This window comes from Cupressus sempervirens, chromosome 7 (genome assembly GCF_028749045.1).
Source record: "Cupressus sempervirens isolate cs-2001-9-10 chromosome 7, ASM2874904v1, whole genome shotgun sequence".
Classification (NCBI taxonomy): Eukaryota; Viridiplantae; Streptophyta; class Pinopsida; order Cupressales; family Cupressaceae; genus Cupressus; species Cupressus sempervirens.
In genome coordinates, this window is record NC_143124.1 from 359,337,523 (window position 1) to 359,365,343 (window position 27,821).

A 27,821-nucleotide genomic window follows, 5' to 3' on the forward strand; every position below is an offset into this window, starting at 1 on the left:
ATGAACTCACAACATTATCAACGACCACATATGATTTACGTGCTGTAGAAAGCTGAGTATCAGGAATGCAAGATGAAGCTAAACTCAACTCCATGCCATGCTTATCCCCATGTCTCTCCCAGTCCTGTAATGCCAATGGAGTATTCACCAAAGAAGCTTGAGTGTCCTCAAGCTCGCGAGAAAGCCTGTCAACTTCCTCCTCCTTCCTCCTCAAGGCATTTGAATAGTCTCCGACAAGGCTAAGAAGATGGTCATGATCTGATAGAAGATGTAAATAACTCAACTTCCTCATTCCCATTCCTTCCTTAATCGCCTGTAAGTCAACACAAGAAGAACCTGTTGTGACTCCTTTTTGTCTCTCTTGTAGTTGAATCATCCAAATGTGATTCTCAATCAATCCATGCATCCTGTCATGATGAGATAAAGCCGCGACAATATCCTTGTCCCTTGTCTTCAGCTGGCTTGCCAAACCAAGTGAAGAGCTACTGGCCTCTATCTCATGCGAAGAAGCATCCAACTGTGCCTGATACTCATTTTCTGCAAAGTCCTGAATGCTCACTTTTTGATCAACTGTACTATCCTCAAACATGACAGTATCCTCAACTGCTATAACTTCATCTAGCCCAATTGTACTATAATCACTATCTGTGTCAATCACGCAATCCGGTGTGCTTGTGATATCACCTTCTGATGCAACTGGCTCAACCTGCATAACCCTTTCTGCTTGTGAAGATGATGCAGATAAACCATTACCTGAAGATGTGCTAATGTCTCCCTATATCAAATCCGCATATCTGTTAAACTCCTCATACAAGTTTCTGCTTGTCATAGAAACTTGTCATAGGGAAGGTACAATCCTTAGGCCTATCAATCAGGCTCTTTAACCACGTACGTGCCATAGGTGACAAATTCCTCTCTTTTGTCCCAACATACCATAAGTCTTTTGCCAAAAGTTTAGAAATTTCATCCTCCTGAAATAGGATTGTGAACATGATGGTGTGCATTAATGCCAATACCCTGCTGGGATGAAACTTGTCCATAATATTCCAAAATGTATTAAAAATCCTACGAATGTCACCAATACAACCTATTGCCAGCATAATACTTTCAAATCTACACCTCGCAAATACTTCAAGTAATCTTGCCCTCTGTGTGAAATAAGGGTCCCGGATGTTGTCCAACTTTTCGAAGCTTTTTACCATGGCATGAAGTATCTCTCTCATAATTTGATCGTCATAAGAATCAAGGCCAGCTATTATCCTCATGATTTCACTAATGCAAGAGAGAGCTGTAAGTCTTATTACCTCTGGAGAAACTTCTAGAACATTATTTTATTTTATCTATTAAGTGACTTTATAAAATATTTTATAATTCAAGGCACTTTATTAAATTAATTAAATATAAAGTTACCTTTTAATATTTATTTATTTGATAACTTTATAAATAATTAACTTAATACCACTTATTTATTTAATTAAAATAATTAATTAGTCATCCTCATAAAATATTCATTATTTTGGATAACCTAATTAATTAAATTAATTAAATCAAATTGCCTCCAAAATGGGGACATGACATGTACCCTTTGCCCGATATTGAAATTGCATTCACCAAATTCAACCAATAGGGACTATCATCCGCATACATTGAGATATTGTTGAAAAACCAAAAATCAATTGCTACAATATCAGTTTGCTCATGCACCTCCTTGAACCATCCAGTGCCCTCTAATGATGGCTGTGATCCAGCTGTGTTCCTAGGCACAAAATAACTCCCTATCCTTGATGCGGATGGTGATGAAGAACTAGGAAATGTAGAAGTGGAACCGGCAAAAGAGGCATTTTGTTTGCAGCTCCGTGGGGCCACAAAGAGATCCTAGTATGTTCTCAAGTGCTTCTTCTTCTTCTTGCATATCAAAAGGAGCTCCTTGAGATTCAGCTGTGGCTGCCCTCATAGCTAATTTCGCTCTCTCCCTATTCAATTTTTTCTCTTCGGTAGCTACAAGTAGGGCATTGATGAATCTTTTTTCTTCTTCAATTACCTTGAGACAAAGATTTGAATCATGTTTCTTTATGCCTACAAGGTGGTATTTGAAGCGGTTTATGCCTCTAGAAATAACTCTCTCACATGGAATACATATAACCTTCCCAACATCATTTGGAGCTTCATAGGCATACTGCCATGCTTTATCTCTTGCATTTTTAGGCCGAGTACCTATATATCTAGATGGGCATGGTGTTTGTGGCCATTCTTCTTGTAGGTTTGTCATGTTTTTTTAATGCTTGACTGCTGCCCTACACATAAATTTATAGAAAAATGAATAAAAAAAGTTAGAACAACTAGGGTTTGTTTTTAGAAAATCTTACATATTCTTCAAAAAAATTGTGAAACATAGAGCTAAATGGCTTTCAAATGATTCAAACATAGAGTTAAAATGTTTTTAAATGATTTGAAATCATTTACAAACAATAACAAAAACAATAGAACATTTGTTAAAACTATAAAAAGTTTTAAAACTATGATAAAAAGAACATACCTGGAAAGAGATTTGTCTTCTAAAACCAGTTAGAATCCTCAAAAATCCACTCAAATCCACCTTGAATCACTTGCAATCAACTAAGGATGCCTCCAACCTTCCTCTCTCCACACCTCAAGTCTCTAGAGAACACAAATGCAACAAACAATGAAAAAAGAGAATTTTTGCCCTATTAAGCCGTCACAACGCACAAGCTACAGGAACTGTGAGTTTTTTTCTTAAAACTCACCGTCGGCGATTAATTGCAATTTGGGTGAGTTTTTAATTTTGCGAGTTAACCCGGGAAAAACTCGGCTATTGTTTGAAACTTGCCAAGTACTCGGCGAGTAGTCCAACCATGGATTTGACATCTATTAAATACACTAGTACAGTGAAGGGTTGTGACTCTTAAATGTAAGAGATATGCCTTTATTCAATGTATTTATATTTATTTGTAATAATAATTATTAATTAGTGTTTATTCATAATTTATTTGATGTATCATTTACAATGATTATTAATATCATTATTTGTTTATATTATTTTAATTTTGTATTGTAGATTATTATATTAATATTTAACTATAATTACATTATTCATTTATTTAATTATTAATATTATTATTCAATTTATTATTAAAATTCTATTATGATGGGGACATAACAGTCCGTTCTTCCTCACATTGCTTGCCTTCAAGCAATACTACCTTCTAATGCAAAACATTGCTTGCCCCCTCAAGCAATGCAACCTTTTAATGTGAGTGTTGACATGTAATGTGATATCCAATCAAATTGTACTGTTTTTAGATCTATTTATATTTTAATATATTTTACCTAATTATTAAAATTATTATTCTTTTGTTATCACTATATCAATTGATATAATATTATATCAAGTTGACGATAATATATTTAATAACAGATTATGTTTATAATATTTATTTATTATTATATATTTTTTATATTATTGTTAAATGCAACTTGGAAATGAGGGACATTGCAGTATTCAAGAAGGAAGAGTAAAATGTTTGGGCTGTCTTTCTTACTAAGTGATGAAGGTTTTGTGCATATATGAGTCGAAATTCTGAATTATATAACGAAGTATGTACTGTTATGTTGATTTAGTGCCCATCTTGTTTTGTGCAAATATGTTTTTCTTATTTGGTTTGTAAACTAGTGTAGTAGTGTTGAGAAATACCTATCTGAAGTGTCATAAGGGGAACTCAAAGTGTTCGATTGGTTATGCTACCCATTAACAAAATTGATGTTCACAGGAAATTGCAATGTACTTCATGGACATAGTTAATTCTTCGCATAGCTATGCCACTGGTGGAACATCTGCTGGTGAATTTTGGTAAGTTGTATGAAAATGAACAGGTTTGCTTCTGTCTTCCATTGAGTGTAAAGGTTCCATTAAAGTTTCTTCCGTATTCACTAAATTTGGTTTTCTAAAAAGCTACATAGTTCCTCCAAATGGAATTGGATGACAATAGTTGAGTGAATGACAAGCATCTGTATGTGTTTACTTTGTCTTGTGATTGGGGAAAGAAGGCTTAGAGATTGAGAGAAATGTTGTAGGTTCTTGGTAGCAATTTTTTGAATTAATTTTAAACTAATTTTTTCTCTCTCCGATTTGATCATTCTTTGTCTAGCATGCTAAAATATGTCATCTTGTTGAAGGACTGATCCAAAGCATCTTGGTAGCACACTTGGCACAGAGAATGAAGAGTCTTGTACCACCTACAACATGCTTAAGGTCTGTATTTATTCTATTTGAAATGAAGACAAATGCATTAGACATGCAATGAGAAATTCCATAGAATGATTTCAAAACGATACTTTTTCTTTTTGTTGTACAAAAAGAGAAACTTATATCAAAAGAACCTTGGTCCATTTTACAGGACAAATATTTTCATATGGCTAGAGCCTTAAGCAAAAATATTGAAAACCTAGATGTTCTGTCACAAGCCTGTTGGTGAGAACATCCCATACAGTTTATTAAGCAGGCATAGGCCATCATGAATGGGGAACTTTGATGAGCAATGCTGATATAAACAAAATGCCAAACATGCCTAAGAAGCCAGTGAAGCTAATGAATTTAGGAGTGGAATTTTGTCAAGAAGTTCACCGAAATATGTCAATCCTCAGATTGGAGCCATCATACAAGTGTTCGGGAATAATCTAGATTGCTCATTGTGAACAAGTACACAAAGCTGAGTGGCTATATTAGGAGATAGAGATCCACATTCAGAAACATTCAAATTCCAATTGCCCATTTGGCAAGACAATCCACAATTAAGTTGGCTATTCTATAAATTTCTGCCTGTACACATTTTTGGGATTGCATATGTGAATTCCTATATCCATTGCAAAATTTCATGAATGAATGAATGGAAAGACTGATCTTTATGAAATCTTTGTGGGAAATTATCATTATTGTCTATATCTATTAATAAACATCTACATTCAATGCTTAGGCAAAAGAAATCAAAATTCTTCACCCCAACAACACTGCAAAAGAGCAAACATAAATATGAATTATACCAAAATCTGTAATGCATTTTGAGGAATTTATCTACATAAGAGTGAAACAGGAAATAAGCCATGTTCTTTATCATCGCCAAATGAAACCAAATGACACTGGTGCTACCTTAGACAAAGTTACAGTGCTTCCAAAACCACTACTAAAATTTCTTGGAAGATGTTTAGGAAATATCCCTGGCCATGGGTACCCTGAATGTGAGTGAGTGGATGTCTGATTGTGGATTTGGTGTATTCTATAACTCTCCTCCTGGTGTGGCTTGAGATGATGATCCATTAGCAATTCCCTTCATCTCGTAGCCTTCACCCTCTGTGCAGACTTCACCAATTGGCATTAGTCTGGGCAATCTCCTTGCCTTTTCTTGTTTGTTGGCCATCTCTCTCTTGTAGCTCTGCCTCGTTTGTTGCCAATTTTTCCTTTTCAACTTCTCTGCTAAATCCCTTGCTAGTTTTGAACCAAATTTTTTTCTCTTCTCATAGTTTACTTGGTATAGTGATTGCACAGTTTCAGGTTTGCTAGGTAACAGTCTTGGTTTGTAATAGCTGATAATGTTTACATGGATAGAGATATGATTTCTGACCTTTGATTACATGTATCGACTTGAAATATACAACTGCAAAATTACATACGTAAATCTGTAATACACATCCCCCATGACATTCCCAATTACCTAAGAGAACACACCCATGATCAGAATAAAGAATATGAATCATTCTAATCTGTCCCACTACTACTGCATTCTAATGTCAAGGATAGAAAAAGTAAAATTTCCCTTTTTAAGAACACATCTTGACCATATAAACTTATGCCTGTAGGAAGATATGTTTCAAAGAGAAATTGATGCAAAATAGAAGTTTAAGATCTGTCAAGTTCTATTATCAAACAGTTGTTTTGCCACAAGGCTACATGCCTGGTCTTAGCTAACATCGCTTATCTAGCAATGATATCAAATAAAACCCACACCTGGATTCCCTTTTATTGCCCAACCATGTATGAAATGTGGCATTCACATAAGCACGGCTATAATCTACCAATATTTGCTACTATCTTCAAAGACAATTTTTAAAGTGGCATAAATATGACCTATCTATGTTAATTATAAAATTTGAAATAATTTACTTTATTCTTTTTGGAAAATCTTAGGTTGCTCGACATTTATTTCATTGGACCAAAGAATTGTCATATGCTGATTATTATGAGCGCGCTTTGACCAATGGAGTTCTTGGAATACAACGAGGTGAGGAGCCCGGGGTCATGATTTACATGCTTCCTTTAGCTCCTGGAGGTTCAAAGGCTGTTAGTTACCATCGTTGGGGGACACCATTTAACTCATTTTGGTGTTGTTATGGAACAGGTAGTATGATCTTTTTGTTTGTTGTAAACTTAGACGTTTGAGTTTATATATATTCATAAGATGAAAAGGTTGTCAAATAATGTTCTACTTAGCTCTTCCGTAATATAATTCGTTCATTATTTTTAATGTTAAGTTTTCCTTTTCTCGAACCATTTAGCTCTTGTTTCATTGATTTCTTCTGGGTTTCCTTTCCACAACCATTGTGTTTGTAACTTTGTATGCATAACATTTATATTTTTTGTTTCTTGTCGCAGTACTTTATTTCTTATGTTTCTGCATGATCATGCACTGAGTACACATTGAGTGGGACAAAGAGAAGCCAAACTATGTAATTTTCTACTTGCTGGGTTAATAACTATGAATTCACATCAAGGAGAATGGAGTTAGGGTGAATGGTATTATTATCTCCACTATTAACATTCCTTGTAGGTTTCTTAGTTATGCTCACTTCTGATATTTCTGCATCCTCATTCACTGAGTACAAATCAAGAGGAACAAAGAGAAGCCAAATTATGTCATTTTCTACTTGGTAGGTTAATAACTATGAATACATGTCAAAGAGAGTGTAATAACCCTAACCGGTTACAGCCCTGACAAGCACTAATTTCCTTTACAATTCGTTTATTTGACATTTTGTCTAACACTTGGCATGCATTTTATTTTCAGTTTGATAATGATGTCTTGAAATGGTTGTAAATGAATTTTTGAATTGATATACAAGACAACATTGGAATGTAAATCAACGATTGTTTTTAAAATGCCGTAACCTTGAGATAATAACCAATTTACAATTTTGGGAAAACAACCAATGTTGAAACAGAATTGAATTTATAATGTAAGAAACCTGTAGTTTTCAGCCAATGTTGAATTATAACAGCAATGTATAAATGTCTGATCTGACAGAGTTTTTTCCAGCTCTGAATTATGGTTGAACATGCCCAAATCAGAGGAACAAATCTCCACACCAATCTGCCCTGTACAAGGGATTTAACCACGAAGAATTAGGTACAAACCATAGCCAACCTACAGACTTAAAGTCGCCCAGTTAGGGTGCTGAAACTCACAGCTCGTCTGATGTCAATTGATCTGCCCACATGCCTCAAGAAAGAAAAGGCCCATAGCAGGAGATTTGGTGTTTAATTGCATAGAAACTCCATCCCATAATGCAGCAGGTAACCACACAAAATAGAAGGGAAATTGGACGTCCAAACAGCACTAATTCTCACAGCCTAAACTTAGATACAACTGCCCAGATATGGGGAAAATAAACGACCAAAGTAGCTGAGGTTAAAATCGCCCAACTTACAGGCAGAGACCCACGTCGAATTGCAGATACAACAGGTGCCTAGCTTCCCAATACAAATCATTCCAAATCTCAAGTTATAAACCTCCAATCAGAGATACAAATTATGTATGATTCAGGAGTGGGAATCACCAAGAAGCAAAATGATGAATTGCCAATATCTTCAGCAATAACTTGCCCTCTCAGCCACAGTGAATATAGTAAAAGAAGACAATAATAAATCTCAGAATTTAATCCACAATACCTCAGCTATGGATTAAATGCACAACCTAGCTTCAAACCCTTATACCTCAGCAAGAGACAATTCAATGATGAATTATTATTATGGGAGACATTTATAATCTCCATTGTGCAACTTAGCTTTAACTACACACCTTTCACTTCAAAGCCTTTTTGCTTTATACTTAGGCACATAATATAATTTATTAATTTCCTTTGGCTCCCAAAGACGACCTTTTCAACCATATCATGATATTTTGACACATGAGGTCATTATTTCTTGCGCCCAAGATTTAAAAATTTTCAACCCATTTCCAACAAGCTATGACACTAAGGTGGCCAAGATACAATACCATCAAAAATAGACAACAAAAGAAAACCAAACCCAACTCCAGACAATCACCAAACCTAGACAACGAAAGAAAAATAGACAATTCAATGATGAATTCTCATTATGGGAGACATTTATAATCTCCATTGTGCAACTTAGCTTTAACTACACACCTTTCACTTCAAAGCCTTTTTGCTTTATACTTAGGCACATAATATAATTTATTAATTTTCTTTGGCTCCCAAAGACGACCTTTTCAACCATATCATGATATTCTGACACATGAGGTCATTATTTCTTGTGCCCAAGCTTAAAAATTTTTCAACCCATTTCCAACAAGCTATGACACTAAGGTCTCCAAGATACAATACCATAAAAAATAGCAACCTCAACATATTTAGTTGAATAATAATAATAATTCAACCGTCTTGCGAAAATGATTGACAAAGCATCACAATCAAATCTGACAACACCAAAGTGATCCTAATGAAGAAAGACAATAAATGAATTTGACAGGGTGTGACTTACTAAAAATAGACACTCCCTCCAATATTCTTGGAGCCCAAACCAAAAGCGAGAAATACAAATTGAGAGCATCACTGAGCTCCTCTAAGTCGACTGAGCTCATTAGAACCAACTGTTGACTTACTATAAATACTAGGCCCCTCAAAATGGAGCAAAAAAACACCATAGGCTACTGGAAAGCCTAATAACTCCGCAACTGAGACCCTCAAATCCCACCGTCAGCTCATGAGGGTTGCGATGATGAACTAACCAAGCCAACTACAGGAACTTGCTAAAAATGGGGACTTTACAAAAAGTAAAGATAGGCTGAATGGCATTATTTTCTCCACTATTAATATTCCTTGTAGGTTTCTTAGCATAGTTCTGAGACTCTCTGCGAGTTTGGTTTCCAAAACATGTTATTACTTCTATTTGAAAATGCGTTATTACTTATGTATAAGAGGTTTTGGATGTCTATGCATATAGTGGGCTTTTTGGGTTCCAAAACACATGCTTTTCATCTCCAAAGCATGCCATTACTCATGATTGTCTTAAAATGCATAAGGGTGGCAATTTTGTGCCAAAAGCACATGCTCAACCTCAGTCTCAACCTCAAAGTAATCTATATTATGCCTCCTAGTAAGGCATCTAAGGTAGGTCTTGGATGACTAATTAACCATAGTCTCTACCTGTGAGGTGCCACTAGGATCAATTGTAGCTCCCTGCCCCACTTCCTGTAAAGACCCTCTTTAGTCTCTGATTGAAATGCTAATAAAAAATAATAAATGTTTTTTTTTTTTTTGGCATTTTTCCAGATTTTTTGTGATTTATGGATTATATGGTTTTTTTGTTTTTTTTGAAATAATGGAATTGCTTCAAAGAAATAACAAAATTAACTACTGCTCCACACAAATTGAAATGAAATGCCTGTTGATGTTTTGTAGCTTTACTCGGATAAATTACTTAAAGATATGTTTATATATGAGATATATATAATAATAATAATAATAATACGAGTTTAATAATGATAATGAACAGTCATGGGACATGTCTATTCCCTCTCTCTCTTATAAATATAAGGGGAGATTACAGTTGGAAAACACATACCAAATATTAAGGCAATGCCATTACATCTGCAATTTATCCTTAGAAAAACAACATGGTATCAGAGCTAGGTTGCAGATGTAAATCGAATAGAAAAGAAGGAATAGGACATCACGACAGGAAAATCCAGTGGAAGTACCAATTGTGAATACCATGGCAAACATGACTTAAAAAAAGATTGCTAGATAGTTTCCGCCACACCTACATGATTCGAGAGAAGATGAAATAAATTAGTTAATCAATTTATACAAGATTTTAGCTAATCTAGTCAACAGACAATTTGAAAGCCAGATTACAACCTTGGAGAGACAATTTTCATAGTCAAATATATATTGATGGAATTATCTATATTTGATTGTGGAAGCTTTTGAATTCACTTTGTCTATTACTAGAAGCTTGATGCCGAAGGATATGTGCAGTTTCGATAGTGAAAACGTCCCACTTTAGTGTGTCTTTAGTCTTGGAATGATCTTCTATATGGAGTGTTGATGCTGGTATAGTCATCTTTGGGCCAAGAAGATCTAGTTGAGATGTAATGTTTTGAAGTTGTGCTGTCATCATATATGTTTCCGGAAGAAGTGTTTTTGGCATGGATTGTGAAGTTGACAACTTTTGGGCCACCCAGAGCTTGTCTGAAAGATGGCATTTTCTTTCAAAATATGATGCAAATGAGAGACAATAGTGACAGGATAGCTGGTGTGTGCAGGAGAGTCTATCACATTCAAAGGTATGACAGTCAGGACGAGTCTGACACAATCAGAGACATGTATGTGGATATGGTAGCTTGCCAAAATTCAACATTTAGAATTACGGTATTTTACTCGGTTCAACATCGACATTAAACTTGTGAGCATGTTTTTGATTGTTTGATGAACTCAACCTCATAATTAAATGCGGTGGTTTACGTAGTGTTGCATTTTACAGCTACACATGTTAGCATTAACATAGAAGTGAATCCGCGGGATGACCTTCATTTTTAATCTTTGTGAGTAAGCACCGACAATACTCTAAGTTTCTAATGTAGCAAGGAAGCTAATAGTCACTGGTGGCAAAGTCGTTCTCTTAGCCTGACAACAAACTAAGTGAAACAACTTAGCAATTGACCAGCAATGAAGGGAAGTTATATTGAAAGTAATAAAAACAACGAGATAAGTATTTTTACTATATCTGTAATATTGTCCTTATTACTTTTTGTTATCAACCTCCTATTTGAAATTCCATACGTACTACAAGAGTTGTGTGCCTTGATCTTTTCCTTTGAGATTGTTACTGCAGAAAGAGGGAGATTGAGATTCAGAGGGAGCTTGACATTTCATTACAGGCAACCTTGAAAGAGAGGGAGTAGATAGAGGATGTGATTCAGTCAACCTTTGGTAATCTCGATCATATTGATTCAGAGGGAGTAAGCCATGTTGAGATGGATTCTTCAGTGATCAATAAATTGTAGCAGTCAAGAGGATTGTGATTCATAAATATACCTCATGATTGTGATTTTAATGGCCCTACCCCTGTGTACATCATGAGGAAGTGGCTACTTCCAAACTTCCAAATGCTTCACTTGTATTTGCAAAAGTTATTGAAAGGTAGCGATCTTACAATAACTTAATTCTTTATTATGATGGATATCTTACAATGTTTATGCAGATCATGATAGATTATACTTTGCATGGTGGATGTTTATATGGTAAGCATTATGAGAATGCGTGTGCACATGCCTTATAAACATTTTTTTGAGTACATGGCGAATGTTATGCAAATTGATGTTCTAGAAGGCGATTACACAAAATACTTGGTGAATATCATGCGACTTGATGTTCTGAAAGGCCATTACTCACAGTACTTGGTGAATATCTTGCATCTCAAAATTTTGAAAGGCCATTACTCAAAGAGTATTTGGTGAATATCATTGATATTCTGGGAGACCAATACTCATATCAGATGTGATATCAAAACTTTTTGAGTACTTGGTGAATATCGAATGTCGATATTTTGGGAGACCAATACTCACGATATCAAATGTGATATCAAACCTTATTGAGTAATGGTGAATATCATATGTTGATATTCTAGAAGACCAATACTCATGATATCAAATGTGATATTAAAATGTTGAATATCTTTTGAGAAAATATATTCTTATATTACATTGAGGTAATATATGGTCATGTGTCTATCCTCCCTAGCTAAGAGGGAGTTTTGATGTTTTGTAGCTTTACTCAGATAAATTACATCAAGACATGTATGTGTGTATATATATATATATAAACTTATTTATAATTGTATATATATACAATTATAAGAGTTTAATTATGATAATGAATAGACATGTCCCATCACGGGACATGTCTATTCCCTCACTCTCTTATAAATATAAGGGGAGGCTACAATTGAAAAACACATACCATATATTAAGGCAGTATTATCACATCTCCAATCGATCCTCAGAAAAACAACAATGTTTAACTAATCTTATTAATTGATGGCCTAAGATATTGGAAATAACAATTCAACAAACTTGGAGCCTAATTTACAATGGTAGAATTATCTTGCCTCCCACAACTAATTGTTAATGTTCACAGGCCTTGTGATTGAATGGGTCCAAAAAGTTACTAGCCACAAGCCTGAAGAATGAATTTATATCCTCCTTGATCAATTTGCTTGTCACCTGGTATGCAACCATAGCCCTTGTAAGTCAAATCACAGGCTTGAGAAATGAAATGTTGGCCTTCAAATGGAAATCGCAGGCCCAAACAATGTATGCCAGGTCCGTTAAACTATAATGTAGGCCTTAGAATCACACCTACAGCCAATATGTTGATCTTAATTATCTGAAATACAAATTGCAGGTTCAATAGAAAATGCCGCCCAACCTCCAAAAGAGTGTATTCACTTATGAATTGCCAATAGTGTGAGAAAAATTAAAAAATGTTGCCTTCTTGATGATAGTTGACAACAAACAATGCCTAGATCAAGCCACTTCAAGTGTAGTAGCAGGTTGGTAATAATTCCTCAATAAATTCTCTCCACAAGTCCTTACAATCATCTCTAGCAAAACCAATCTCCTTAGACACAGACAATACATTAGGAGAAGAAAATTGTATACTTTAGTACAATTTGCAATTCCAATTTGTAGAAGAAATTTCAGAACTCAGAAAACCCTCAGCCAAATGCTCAAGAAAACTCATATAATAATCAAGGATATTTTCTCAGAATGAGAGCCATATTTATAATCCCCTTGTGCAACCTATCTTCTTCATTACACCATTCACTTAAGGCATTACTTTATAATATGAAGTGCAATTACTTTATAATATAAAGCACATTAATAATTATAAGTGCATTTAATCATTGTAAAGTCTCATTATAAATGCAATAAATATGACTCTCCAATAAGTAATCTCATCCTGAGCTCAAGACTACAAATTGACAATCATGACTGCCAACACTGCCCTGCCAAAAATAAAAATTAGTTGAAAGAAGACTTACTGAAAATGTTAAGTCCAAACTTACTAAAAATAGAGAATCTACAACAAAGACCCCCAAAACCAATTGTCAACTCACAAGGGTCGCAATGATGCATTGACTAACCCCAGCTCTAGGAACCTACTAAATTGGGGACATTACAATCCTCCCTCCCCAAGATTGCTTCTCCCCAAGCAATCGCAATTTGGTGTGCTGAAGAATATCCTCAAGTCCTCAAGTAGCATTCTCATCTAGTCGGCCTTGCCACTTAATCAAAAACTCCCTTATAGTCCTCCTCTGCAACTATCTCTCCCTAGTGTCAAGAATTGCCTCCGAAATCAACTCAAGTGTTCCTTCATCATATAAGGGAGGAAACACAAGAGATGGCACCACATGTTTGCCTAAAGCCTTCTTGAGGCATGAAACATGAAATACATTATGGACCTTGCTATCAAAATCATGAAATGACTGTAGCTTATTGACCCACTTTTGGTGCCTCTCGTTTAGGTCTCTCTATCCAAGAAAATGTCATAGGCTATTATGATCAGTTTTAATGCAAAATTTACCACCCACTAAATAATGCCTGAATTCAGTTAAAATGTGCATGATCGCTTACATCTCCTTATCGTAGACACTGAACGATCTCTCCGGTCCTCGTAGCTTCTCGCTATCAAAAGCTATGGGATGTTGATGCTGGGATAAACTAGAAGCAATGCCCTCCCTAGAAGCGTCACAACGCAAATCAAAAGGCCTTGAGAAATCCGACAAGGCTAATACAATGTACAGAGTCATGATAGTCTTCAACTTCTCAAAACACTCTCGTGCCTGAGCAGTCCACTAAAAAGTACTCTTATGAGTTAAATCTATAAGAGTTGCATGTCTGGAGAAACCTACCACAAATCTGTGGTAGAAAGTAGAAAGATCAATGAACCCTCTCATCTATGTCAGGTTCTCTAGTGTAGGCCACTCCACAATGACACGGATCTTATCAGGATCCTTGCGAGCACCCTCAACATTGATGATATGTCCCAAGTAAAGTAACTCTGTCATGCCAAGAGCACACTTGGACTCCTTGGAATAGAAGGAAGCCCTATCTAGTATATCCAAAATGGTTTCCAAATGAGCAACATGGTCATCCCAACTCTTGTTATAAATCAGGATGTCGTCAAAGAATACCAACACAAATCTCCGGAGCTGACTGTGAAGCATCTTGTTCATAGTAGATTGAAAAGTAGTAGTAGTGTTCGTCAAGCCAATGGGCATGACCAAAGACTCAAAATGTCCACAGTGACACTTGAATGCCTTCTCTATAGTCTGCTCTCTGATTTGAATATGGTGATATCCCAATCTCATATCAATCTTAGAGTACTTCGCCTCATGCAACTCATCAATTCGAGGAATCGGGTACAGGTTCTTAATAGTCTTTTTATTCAGCATCTGGTAGTCTATACACATCTGCAAGGTACCATCCTTCTTCTTCACCAAAACAACTAAAGAAATAAATGGGGACTTACTAGGTCTGATGTGCCCCATGTCAAGAAGCTCCTATATGGACTTCTCGATCTCATCCCTAAGCCACTTTGGGTGTCGTTAGGGTGTGATCACGATGGGCATAGTGCCCTCCTCTAGCTCTATGATATGCTCAATCCCTCTATCTGGTTCTCTACTAGGAGGTAAATCACTAAACACTTTAGAGTGTTTAGTTCTCAATTGCTGAATATTTGGGTGATATGCTATCTATCGAAACTCTCTAAGGTAGGCATCACCCTACACTCAACTACCTAATCGATAGCATCCTCATGGCATACCAAGTGTTGCACACATCTGAGAGAAATCTACTTAAGCTTCTCATTTATGATAACCTTAAGGACTTGTGGCTGCCCATCCTTGATGAACCTCATCTCTATCTTTTTTGTGCTCAAGCAGATATCCTTAAGAGTATGCAACCATGCTATGCCAATGACTATATCCGTGCCACCCATGTCAGCCACATAAAAATTTTCCTTAAAAGGCATATGTATTCAGCTTCACTAAAAGATCTAAAATCATATTGTTACACCTTAAGGTGTAACCATCAGTCACTTGTGCTTGTAGACCCTCAAAATCCTCTTTTGGCATACCCCTCCTAGTAACCAAATGAGCATCAATAAAATTATGAGTGGCCCCTGTGTCAAACAAAGCAATCACATGTTATCCCTCTATAAACCCATGCATCTTGAAAGCTCCTTCCTTTCTCATACTAGGAAGGTGAGCAACCTTGATGTTGGAATCATCCACCTCATCCTCATCATCAACAACCTATCCACATCTTGCTCATAATCAGCTAGTTGCCTTGTGGGATCAGAACTGTCCTTATCATCGTAAAACATTTCCATCATCCTATTTTTGCCCTTAGGCTTCATAGGATAGTCATGATTAACATCATAAGGACACTTGCATTAAAAACATAACTTCTTCCTCAAATCATTAAGGGTATCCTGATCCATTGGGCTGCCATAGGACACTTAGTCTCTGATTTCTCCTATCTCCTAGGAATTTTTCCTATCATAAGCTGAACTAGAAGGCTTTGAGGCAAACTTGCCTCTAGGTGTAGATGACTCTTTGTGCCTTCTTCATAGCTTCCTGTAATGAATGTGGGTCCAATGACTTAACCCAACCTTTGAGTGGCTCAGCTAGGCCTTCAATAAAGAGCACAACTCTTCTCTCTGATATGTCATAGACCATCACAGAAACTCTTTAGAACTCATTGATAAATGCCTCCAAGCTAGTTGTTTGATGTGACTAAGCGAACTCTCTGAAGTAAACCTCAAGATCCTTCCTATCAAAATACTCTATTAGATTGTCGATGAACTCCTAATATGATGTGATCTGATCATGATGGAGGGATCCTTCCTATCAAGGTGCTCTAATACCTTGATATAGCTGATTGTTATCAGTGGTTATGCAAGCACAATATAACAAATACAAACCCAATTTTCAACGGCTATAATGATAATGCAAATGCATCATGATTGATGGCTATAATATGAAGCCCGATCCACGCTAAGAAATACTGATCGGTGGCTGTTAGTATGAAGCCCGATCTTGTATTACAAAATACTAATAATATCAGATCTGTCATGTATCTCAATCAATATGATTTGATCATTTTCGAACATGATGTAAATCTGCAGTAATATACTTGGAACATATTCAATCTGATTTTATGGATGAGCAATTTGCTTCAACAATAAGATCAATATCATGATATGATTTCAGCTATTAAGTATGCATGTATATGTGAATATAGACAATTGTTGATTTTCTGGGATTGCTGCAAATGTAATAGCACTGCCAAATTTTTTTGGTATGTGTTTTCCAACTGCAGCCTCCCCTTATATTTATAAAAGAGTGAGAGAATAGACATGTCCCCTCATGGGATATGTCTGGTCATTATCATAATTAAGCTCTTCTAGTTTTATATATATATATATATATATATATATATATATATATATAATTAAACTCTTCTAGTTTTGTATATATGTATATATGTAACTTATCCGAGTAAAGCTACAAAACATCAACACTCCCTCTTAGCTAGGGGGGTTAAACACATGACCATATATTACCTTAATGCAATGTAAGAATATCGTTGATCAGAAGATATTCACCATTTTGATATCACATTTGAGTATTGGTCTACAGAATATCAACATATGATATTGACCAAATACTCTTTGAGTAATGGCCTCCATAATGTCGAGATGCAAGATATTCACCAGGTTCTATGAGTAATGGTCTCCAGAACATCAAGTTGCATGATATTCACCTAGTAATCTATGTAATGGCCTTCCAGAACATCAAGTTGCATAACATTCACCATGTACTCAAAAAATGATTATAAGGTATGTGAACACACATTCTCATAATGCTTACCATATAAACATCCAAACATGAAAAAGTGTAATCTATCATGATCTACATAGATATCGTAAGATATCCATCATAATAGAAAATTAAGTTGTTGTAAGATCATCACCTTTCAATAACTTCTGTAGATACAAGTGACATCATTTGGACATCATCACTTCCTCATGATGTAGATGGGGGTAGGCCCATTAAATCATGCAGTCACACGCATGATACCAAAAGTTTACATGAAGTCATATAGTCACACATAATGACTTTCAAACTCCCTCTGAAAATCAATCATCTAAGCTCTTCAACCAAGTTGCCTTTGATGAAGTGTCATACTCCCTTTGAATCTAATATGATCAAGATCTTCAAAGATCGACTGAACCATATCGTCTATCTGCTCCTTTAAACAAATATGTCTGACTGACTCTGAATCTGACATTAATCCTCCTTTTTTGCAAGAGCATTCTCGGAAAAGATCAAGGAAAATAGCGCTTAAAGTACACATTGAAATAAAACATAAGGGAGAGACTAACATAATACTCAAGGATAATTCTGCAAAATGATATAAGATCATTCCAATGTAATATAGATAAAGATCTAATTTAAATATATACTTTGAACATCTATGTATATATAGATTCAGTCTTCCATATGTGTACTTTAATCTATATTTCTAACATATTATTTTCTATTCATTTATATTCATAATAAATTATTTAAAATATATTCACCATATATATTATCCTTTTAAAATTATGTATGAACATTTACATCTCTATATGTAAATGAACATAAATTCATGTAAAATTTAATTAAATAGACAAACTTATATCTTAATGTCCATAACTGCTCATACTTGCCTAGCAATGCTCAAAGTTACCTCAATGCTTTCACGCATACACCAAGTGCATGAAATGTACAAATATCTTTCAACTACTTGTTCAAAACTGCTTTTCTCACATGGATGGGGAAATCAAATGTTGAAGTTCAAACTTCTTTGTAATTCACCTGTGTGAATGGTGGGAAGACTTACACCCCAGCCTATATAATGTTGTTTTCTTGTCCATGTTTTCTTCTTCATAGACACTACATTGACTTGACACCCCATGATTCATTTCTTTTAACTCTGTGGCAGGCTTTAAAGTTTAAACTACCCACTTCATTTTGCACTCTTATTTTGTAACCCTTCTTTGAGCTTCACCAAGAGCTGCATTTGATACTGATGTAAATTTCAGATTGAGTGAGGCACTAGTTGCACATCTTCCAAATGTTGCACATCTTCCAAATGTTGCACACAAAATAACATCTTCCAAATGCTCAGGATCTCAGAGCTGCTTGAGTGGCTTCTTGAGAGGTTGAAACCATATGTACAAATCTTTCTATACTCCGGATATGCTTGTGAATGGAATGCCCAAACTTGGATGCCGACGGCAAGAAAATTATTACTGTTTTGATAGCCATGAAACATGTGAATAGCTGTTTGATTCCAGTATCAATTGTAGATTCCATATCCCTTTTAGCAATCACAGTTAGAGTTGAATTGATAGGCTTAGGAATTCTAAGTATTTAACTTGGAACAAAACATTGGTCCCTGGCATCAATCCTTCCTTGCCAATCCCATTCTGGCTTCCAAATTTGGTGCCTCTATCCTCCATGTTTGTCGATTGATGCCATTGCTTTGAGAATTTGAGTACAATCAATGACTCCTGTGCAGCGGAGCTGTGGTGGTCATTGTGTTTTACGAAGGCCTATTGCTCCCTACATACAACTGCATTGGACATCAATTTGTTCTGCAATCTACAACTCCAATCTCCAACATCAACAACTCTGGAACATTGACCCAATCTAGAGTTTTTGTTCACAATCTAATGTTACTAGTGAATATTGATATTCATTGAATGCGCACATGGATAAGTAATATTGAGAGATCTTTCTCCCACCTTTCTCTGGCACGCGGAATTCTAAAGCATTACCTCTCAGCCCTGATATATTTTATGTCACTCTTCCATAGTCTAACTAGTAGCGCTCATTCATTCCCATTACTATTTTAACAATGGCTTCCCTGCAATCTGGACAATTGCTTCAATCTCTTTCTTAAGGTATGCATTTTTGTTGTGTCTCTTGTTTTCTTTCATTTACAGCCCAACTCTGATACCATGCTGATTTTTTGGGATTGCTGCAAATGTAATAGCACTCCCATTTTTTTGGTATGTGTTATCCAACTACAACCTCCCCTTATATTTTTAAAATAGTGAGAGAATAGACACGTCCCATGACATTATCATAATTAAACTCTTCTAGTTATATATATATATATATATATATATATATATATATATATATATATATATATATATATATATATATCTTGATGTAATTTATTCGAGTAAAGCTACAAAACATCAACAACTAATAAAATAACCTTTACACTTTATTAAAAATTGATTATAATATCGTTTTTATATTATTTTATTGTTTCAATTTGGCCTCTTTTTATTAGAATAACATATAAAAAATTGTTTGTCTAGGAAAGCAGGCCCATTATCATAGTTTATTTAATAAAGTATTTATAATATTACTTTATAATATAAATGTATTTGTTTCCTTAAATAAGGAAATATTGATTATTTACTTATTACTCCATAAATTGTGAATCTGAGCTCAGATTTGAATTTTGTCTTAAGTGCCATGATTATTGATGTAGACTGAACATTGCAGGCTAACTGGTAGATTTTCCTAAAATCTAGGGATGTTCCTAAAAAGGAGACTAGGCCTATCAATCCGAATCTGAGACTTTGTGAATCTTCTTTGTTGTAAGTGTTCTCGGTAAACCTATAGTCAACGAGATTAGTTAGTGTCCAAAAGGTTGCATGACGGCTGAGTCACCCCTTTGGGAAGTATATGTACATCGTCCAAATGGAAATAGGAATCATCATTGTAATCGGGATTGCATATCTACTTATATGAATAAAGTATCTAAGGTAAAGGGTCTCATCAATCTAGCATTTTGCTGATCTAAAACAAGTTTTTGGAATTAATTTCATGTGGGTGTTGTCAAGTTACAGTTGAATCTTTGTAGCTTGTAAGGGCTATTTTCTTCATGCTGTAGTTTTATTGACAACATCATCCCACCCAAAAGAAAATTCATCTTCAGACGACAAAATAGAGACAACTAACTACTAAGCACATCAAGACTCAAAACAAACTAAGAAGAAGAGGGGTGCATCCCTGGTAGGGTAGGTTTAGTAGACGTCCTCTGTGCCCGTAGCTTGCTCAATCGGCTCGCAACTCGTGCACTTGCCACGTCCAGGCGTCCAAATCCACCCTGACTTGCATCTAAAGCTCTAGCGCTCTCTTCATCATCTCAACAATGTTCCGGAGCTCTACCTCTTTTTCATTTGACTCTCTCTTCGCGTCCCGCAACTGAGATACAAATGCAACCTTCTCGGATTCCCTCTTAACAATGAGTGTTGCCCACTCCTCCCAAGCTGCCTATTGTGTGACCAAACTTGCTTCTACTATGGTTAATTTGGTAGCTGTTTCCTCTCGAGCCCTTGTTGCTGGTACCTGATCCGCCTCACTCTTGCGTAGAGCATAATACTCCTCCAAATACACTTGTACTATCACTCGCGTCAAGTGCTCAATTCTACTCTCCACCACAAGCTCCTTAGTAGTCCACTCCTGCCGCATCTCTGGGGTCTCTATGTTCGGCCATCCTCTCACCTTGAAACATACGGAAATGGCTACTAGACAACCAACCCTTACGAATGACAAAACTTGCTCTAATTCCCACACCACTATCTCCAAAGCACGTCTCTGTGCTGAAACTACTACTTGACGACCTCAAGTCACCACGTCCACTAAGTACGTCTCGACATCCTCCTCCCCTATAGCTGTCGACAGGTTAGATGGTGTGGAGTGTTCTATGGCCATCGCTACCTCTACTGCTTCTAACATCCTCTCCGCAGTTCTCCCTATCGGAGGTGGGGGTGGTGGCTCAACTACAATGGTAGGATGACTCTCGTCTAGTGGAGTTGAGGGATCCATCGCCTGAGGTATTTCTCTCATAGGTGAGATGGTGGCAGATGTTGGTATTACCGTTCTAATGCTAAGTCTCCTACCCAAGTACCTACTCAAGTCCCGCTCACTTAAGTTGTGTGCCACAGTACCCTCACCTCTGGCAATGATGTCATTGGTGACTCCTGTGCCGACAACTCCATCACCTCCAATGCATAATATGGGCTCACTTGGCCCGAGTGACCCAGGATTGACCTCCAGCTTGTCGAGAGGAATCATCCATGTTGTCACCTCCAGGAATAAACCAATAGTGTAGTGAGGCATGTAGAATGTCTTATGTTGAAGTGTCATTAACTCATACATTCTTTCTACCAGTAGTGCAGCCCAATCCTACACTCTCCTGTTTAGGATCCCGTTCATCATTGCTACTTGTGGAAATGAGATATCAAATGTGTGACTTGATCTTGTGAGCCGACTCTTCACCAGGTCCATGAGGCAACGCTAATGTCCTTCCTCAATGTTGGACTTCTTTAGTCCTCTGCCCTCCGAAGTGTCCATCAGAGCTTCTTTTTCTGCTTGCGATAGGTCACAATATATCATCTGTATCAGTTGTGCCTTCACCTCTTGATTAAACTTCTTTGGCTTGTTATTAGTTTTCTTCCCCCCTGTGCATGGGTAGGTATTCCAAATACCCGTGTGAAATCCGGTGCCTTGAATGAGATTACTAGGTCATGTCCGAGATAAGCAAATGAATTGGTTCTCGAGAACTGATCATAGGTCTCTATCATTGTGCGTAGAAAGCCTTCATAATCCCGAATGCAAAACACTGACATTTGTATTGCCCATTCCACCTGCGCCTTTTGAATGCTATTCTTCACTAGATGGTCCTTGTGTGTGTCCTACAACCATTTCCTACATTCGGTTTCATTTAGTCCTTTGAAAGAAATATTTTTTGGTGTGAGGTGAGCTAGTGTAGCTGTTGGTTGTGCTGCCTCTTTGCCCTTCTTTTTATTTGTGCCTAGGCTTGTGCCTCCCACAAGATGAACACCTGAGGTTAAAGTCTTCACACTTTTGTTCATGTTTGTGCTGGTTATTGAATCTTCGTCTAATTTCTTCCAATTTCTCTTCTCGGCTGACTACATAAGTGTCTCCTTTTTTGTTCTTTTGTGTGAAGAAAATGGTTAATTAAGTTTCTTCTCTTTGGAATAACACCTCCCAACTCCTCGTGACGTCGACTTCTTTAACACTAGAAGTGCACGGTATCCTTGCCAGTTGCATTTTTAGATACTTTGATATTTTCTCTTTATTTCTTAATCTGTACGGCAACTTGACTAGCCTCCTAGGTGGAACTTCATACCTCTTTATAACTTTCCTCATTAAGGTTGTACGGTGTATGGTCATATGGTAGCCATACAATGTCAAGGCTACACAATAACACTTTTCTTTTAGCGTAGACCTCTCCAAGTCCGCATGGTGTTCATATGGTGGCAGTCCCTTCACCCTCTACGTCCGTACAACGATTTCTCTCCTCTACTCTCTCAACCAGTCGTGGAATGTCTTTTACCTGTGCTTTGTATGGGCCGTAGGGCCTCTGTGAATCATCTCAAAACCGAATGGTGATGACTCTAGTCTTCTTTCCCCTCTCCATATGGCTCACTTCTTCCCTCTGCCAAGGTTGCATAGTGTCCCCTAGTAGTCTCTTTTTCCTCTTCAACATATGCTTGTGTCGTACAGTCTCTGTCTTCTTCCTTCAGTGGAAAGCCTATACGCTCGTCCTAAACTCTACGTTTCCTTTGGGTCGTACACTACAAATCTAACTCTTATATGTGATCATACTATACAATATGATTAGGCTTTCAAACTACACAACTTTCCTTGATGGCTGTACGATGACTATTTCAAGATAGATTTGTATAGTGTGCCTTTGATCTGGATGGATGTACGGTGTTTGTAGACCATATAGTGCTTCTTGATTGCTTCTCCTACTGGCTACCCATATTTAGGCTGTACGATTCGCAAACTTTGTCTCCAACGTCCGTATGGTGGTAAACCTCTTTGCTTTGAGGCTGTATGGTGCTTGCTTCTATTCTCTTGTTGTGTGGTGATCATTCTTACTCCCTTCATGTCTTTATGTTTGCACTTGTTTCATCTCCGTACTGTATCCTTATTTTCTCCTGACGTCGTATAGTGATGCTCACACATTGTCTTCCGACCTTCCTCTCTTCTACGATACAGTGTACTGTCCTTATCTCGGGTGGTGTCCTTGCTTGGTTGTATCGTAATCTTATCATTGCTCTACTACAGTAAGCTTTTACATCCACTCCTTTATCTTGTTCTCATTTTTCCACATATTTATTATAATTATCTATATTTATTTTTTATTATTATGTATATATATTATTACTATTTACTATTTACTTTATTCCATTGGTTATAGATTTTCAACTTCAACCCATTTACTGCATTGGCCACCTCTTTCCCATCCAACATCTATAATCTAATTGCTCCCTTATCGCCCACTTAACGAATTTTGTATGGTCCGATCCGTTCCCCCTTAAATTTTTCAGGTTTGATTTCATTACACCCATTATACATCAATACTAATTGACTTGGTTGGAACCTGTTCATTTTTAAGTGCTTGTCGTGCCATACCTTGCGTTTGCACTGTGAAACTTCGGTGGCCCATTGTGCTTGTAATCTTCACTCATCTAACTTATTTAGGTTATACAACCTTTCCTTGAGACTCACTATTCGCAAACTTGGTACCATGAACTTTGCCGATACCATGGCCTCCTGCCCATACATTAACTAAAACATAGTATGTCCTGTGGTAACTTTGTAAGAGGTACGATATGCCCATAATGCTGATGGTAACTTTTCCTCCCAATCTTCAGTTTCAACTACACAAGACTTGTAAATTACTGCAACCATTTTATTTGTCGATTATGCCTGTCTATTTGCTCTTGGTTTGTATGGGCTCAACAAGGAATGGTAGATTTTGAATTCTGTGGTGAGTAGCCGAACGACATGGTTGATAAAATGTTCCCCATAGTCGCTTGTCAGCTATATCTGGATTTTGTACCTCAATGATCTGCTTGTAGATAAATCTTGCCGTTCTTAATGCAGAGTTGTCTGGTAGGGCCCATGCCTCTACCCACTTTCTAAGGTACTCAATTGCTACAACAATGTCTCTACATCTCCGACCTTTTCTTACCTTCAGTGATCCCACAAATTCTAGCCCCTATCGTTCAAATAGTTCCTATGCCTATGAGGTGTTTAGAGGCATAAAATCCCTTTTTAGTGGCTTCCCTGCTCTCTGGCATGTATCACATGCAATGACCCACTCCCTGGCGTCATTGTGCATAGTTGGCCACCACAATCCTGCGAGAAGTATCTTATGCGTAGTTGTGTTCGGCCCTATATGTCCTCCTGTAGGCCCTTCATGTGCTTCCTTCAATACTTTTAGTATTTCTTCCTGTAGAACATATCATCATAAAATCTGGTTCAGGTCCCATCTTGTATAACAAGTTGTTGATCAACTAGAATGTTTGACTTCTCAATAATAGTTTCCTCCTCTCGCTTGGCAGCATTACCCTTGGAAATTGCCCCATTGAAAGATATTCCCTGATACTCGCATACCAAGATAGTAGTACGACAATCTGAAATAGTTGTGCATCAGGATATCATTGACTCCTTCCGAAGGTTCTCCCGATTTCATCCTGGATAGATGATCCGCACTCACATGGCTTTTCCTAGGCCGTACCACAATTTTAAATGTAAATTCTTGCAAGAAAAGTGGTCATTTGCTTATCCATCTTTGAATGATTTGTTTGTTCATGAGATACAAGGCCTGATGTTTTACGTAGAACATGAATGGAGTTGCTGGTAAGTAGTGTCTAAACTTCTATACGATGTACACCATTCCGAAGGCCTCTTGCTCTGTTATGCTATAATTCTTTTCTGCCTTAGATAATAGTCTACTTGCGAAGTACATTGGGTGGTCCAATCCGTGATCACTTGTTTGTGCCAGCATTGCTCCTATTGCATAGTTTGATGCATCGACATGTACATGGAACTCCTTGTCCTAGTTTGGGTAAGCTAGGATAGGTGCTATAGCTAGTTGTGTTTTCAATCCTTGAAAAACTTCATCCTGCTCCGTTTCCCATTTGTAGGGTTCTCCTTTGCAAGTCAACTTGTCGAGAGGGTAAGATATTTGGCAAAGTTCTTAATAAATCTTCGATAATACCTTATGTGTCCTAGGGATGATTTTACTTCAGTCACATATGTCAAAGGTGGAATTCTAGAATCACTTAGATTTTGTCAGGATCTATCTTTAATCCTGCTTTACATACGATGTGTCCCAACAGTTTTCCCCGAGGTACCATAAATCTGCACTTCTTAGGATTTAGTGCTAGTTGTGCCCGTCTACATCTTTCCATACATTCCTTGAGTGCATCAAGTGCTTGTCCTTTGCACTAAAAACTAATCAATCATCCAAGAACGCTTTGAAGTTTCTGATTGACATCTTGTCGAACATTGTCAGGGTGCTGCATAGACGGAATGACATTTTATTGTAGGCGTACATTCGATCTTCTACCACAAAGGTTGTTTTGAGCTTATCTTCTTCTACAATGGATATCTGGTTGTACTTGGAAAATCCATACATGAATGAATATATTTCATGCCCTGCAACTTCATCCAAAATACTATCAGTAAACGGTATTAGAAATGGATTTTTAATTGTTACTGCGTTCAGACAATGAACGTCTACACATATCCTTATTTGAGTGGTATCCTTCTTCAGTGATATTACAATTGGGGATACCCACTCACTAGTTTGTACCTGAAAAATAATGCCTACCTCAAGCATCTAGTTAATCTCATCTGTGACCCATGTGGCATAGTTTTTGTTCATGTAGTAGGGTCACTTTCGTATGGGTACTACTCCTTGTATCAATGAGATGCGGTGGATGCACAATTCTAGCGGTACCCCTTTCAAGTCTTTGTTTGTCCACACAAAAACATCCTTATACTCCATAAATATCTTAAATGTTGCTACTTTCAAAACTGGATTCCAGTCATCTCCCACAATTTTTTTTTGGATTAGCCTCGTCCCCTAAGTTCACTGTCTTCACCATGGGTTTTTCGTATGTAATAGGCTTTTCATCACTGAAGGTATGTGCAAATGTTTCATCTATCCGTGCCTCTCCTTTCACTTATCTATATTCCGATGAAAATTCGTTCTTTTCCTCTCCCTTCCTTCCTCGACCTCTAACATGTGACAACTTAGAAAGAGCTCATAATCCCCCATTTGCCAATGGAGTAGGCCATTTACCGAGTCCAAGTTGTCATTTTCGGATCCTCCTTCTAGTCTCATGATTCCTTCTTTCTTGGGTTCCATTCATTTCTTCCCTTCATTGTCTCTTTCTTCGCCTTCAGAGTTTGATGACGACACCTCCTCTCCCTCCATCTGGGTGTGTAGGTCAATTACAAACCTATGGCCTCCTCTTTCAATGGACAGAGTGCTCTTTTTCCAGTCTTGTTTTTTCTTTGCCTGTACCAACCAACCCCTTTCCAAGGATGACTTCATACCCTTTCCTTTTCAACGGAATGATCTCGAAGTCCAGTAAGAAGAGTTGTGTCCCGATCATTGCAGGTTGTGCCATTAGAGTCCTGAGGGGTTTAATCCTGTATTGATCAGCAGTGAGCAGTTGGAATGTAGGTGGCCATAGAGTAGGTTGCCCCAACTTCTTCCATGTTTCTTTCGACAATACATTTACTCTCGACCCTCCATCTACAATGGTGTCCGTGAGGATAGTTTAGAGAATACTCATCTCGAGTAGTGCAGGGTGTCTTCCTGTATTCTGCGCAAGTAGCATTGGGTCTATCGTGGTTGTTTTGCTTCCACCTTGTGTGTCCTTCCTTGGCTCTTCCACTGCCTTTGGGGATGGTGTCATGTTTAGGATTGCGGTTTGTAACTGAAGCATTGCAAGAAGGTCGTTTAGTTTCATGGGAACCTCAGCTTGCATCACCTGTCGTGTGCTGCTTTTATCTTCCTGGTTCCTCCTTGAGGTGCCGATAGTGCCCTTTGTTTGCAATTTTTGAGCCTTCATCTCTTTTTCTATTTCTGCTCTCGCTTGCTGCATCCTTTTCTTTTCCTCTTTCGGATCTGGATACATTGTCTTCTTCGCTCGTGCGCGAGTAAATGCTAATGTTTCCTCGTCCCATCTTTCTATGGTCTATTGGTTCACCCTGGGTTTAGGGCATTTTGATGTTATGGTCTCCAGGACCACACCATTTGCACAACAACTGCATTGTTCCCTTCGTAGTACAGTCTCTGGCGAAGTGGCCCCAAAAGTTGCAAGCACGACATTGTATCATTGGCTGTCTAGTCAAATCGTATTGTATCTGGCTACGACCCTTGTTATTGTGGTTGCTGCCTCATCCACATCGGTTGTGTCGGTACCCTCCTGAGGTTGCCGCATCATTGTTTGTATTTGCTTCCGCTCTCGAGGTGGACACTTCTTGTGTTAGTAATACTTGTTGGTGTCCCTTTATTTTGATATTGAAC

General features: G+C 37.3%; 1 protein-coding gene across 4 annotated transcripts in view; it reads left to right on the forward strand.

The window, feature by feature from the left end:
- The window catches only part of LOC149546957 (uncharacterized), a 212,349-nt gene that overhangs the window by 70,255 nt on the left and 114,273 nt on the right, over nt 1–27,821 (forward strand). For all 4 annotated transcript variants that reach the window (XM_089791453.1, XM_089791450.1, XM_089791452.1 and 1 more), the window contains exons 7-9: nt 3,789–3,868; nt 4,195–4,270; nt 6,200–6,410. In XM_089791453.1, the coding sequence (XP_089647579.1) occupies nt 3,789–3,868; nt 4,195–4,270; nt 6,200–6,410 (367 nt within the window). The remainder of the gene's footprint in view (nt 1–3,788; nt 3,869–4,194; nt 4,271–6,199; nt 6,411–27,821) is intronic.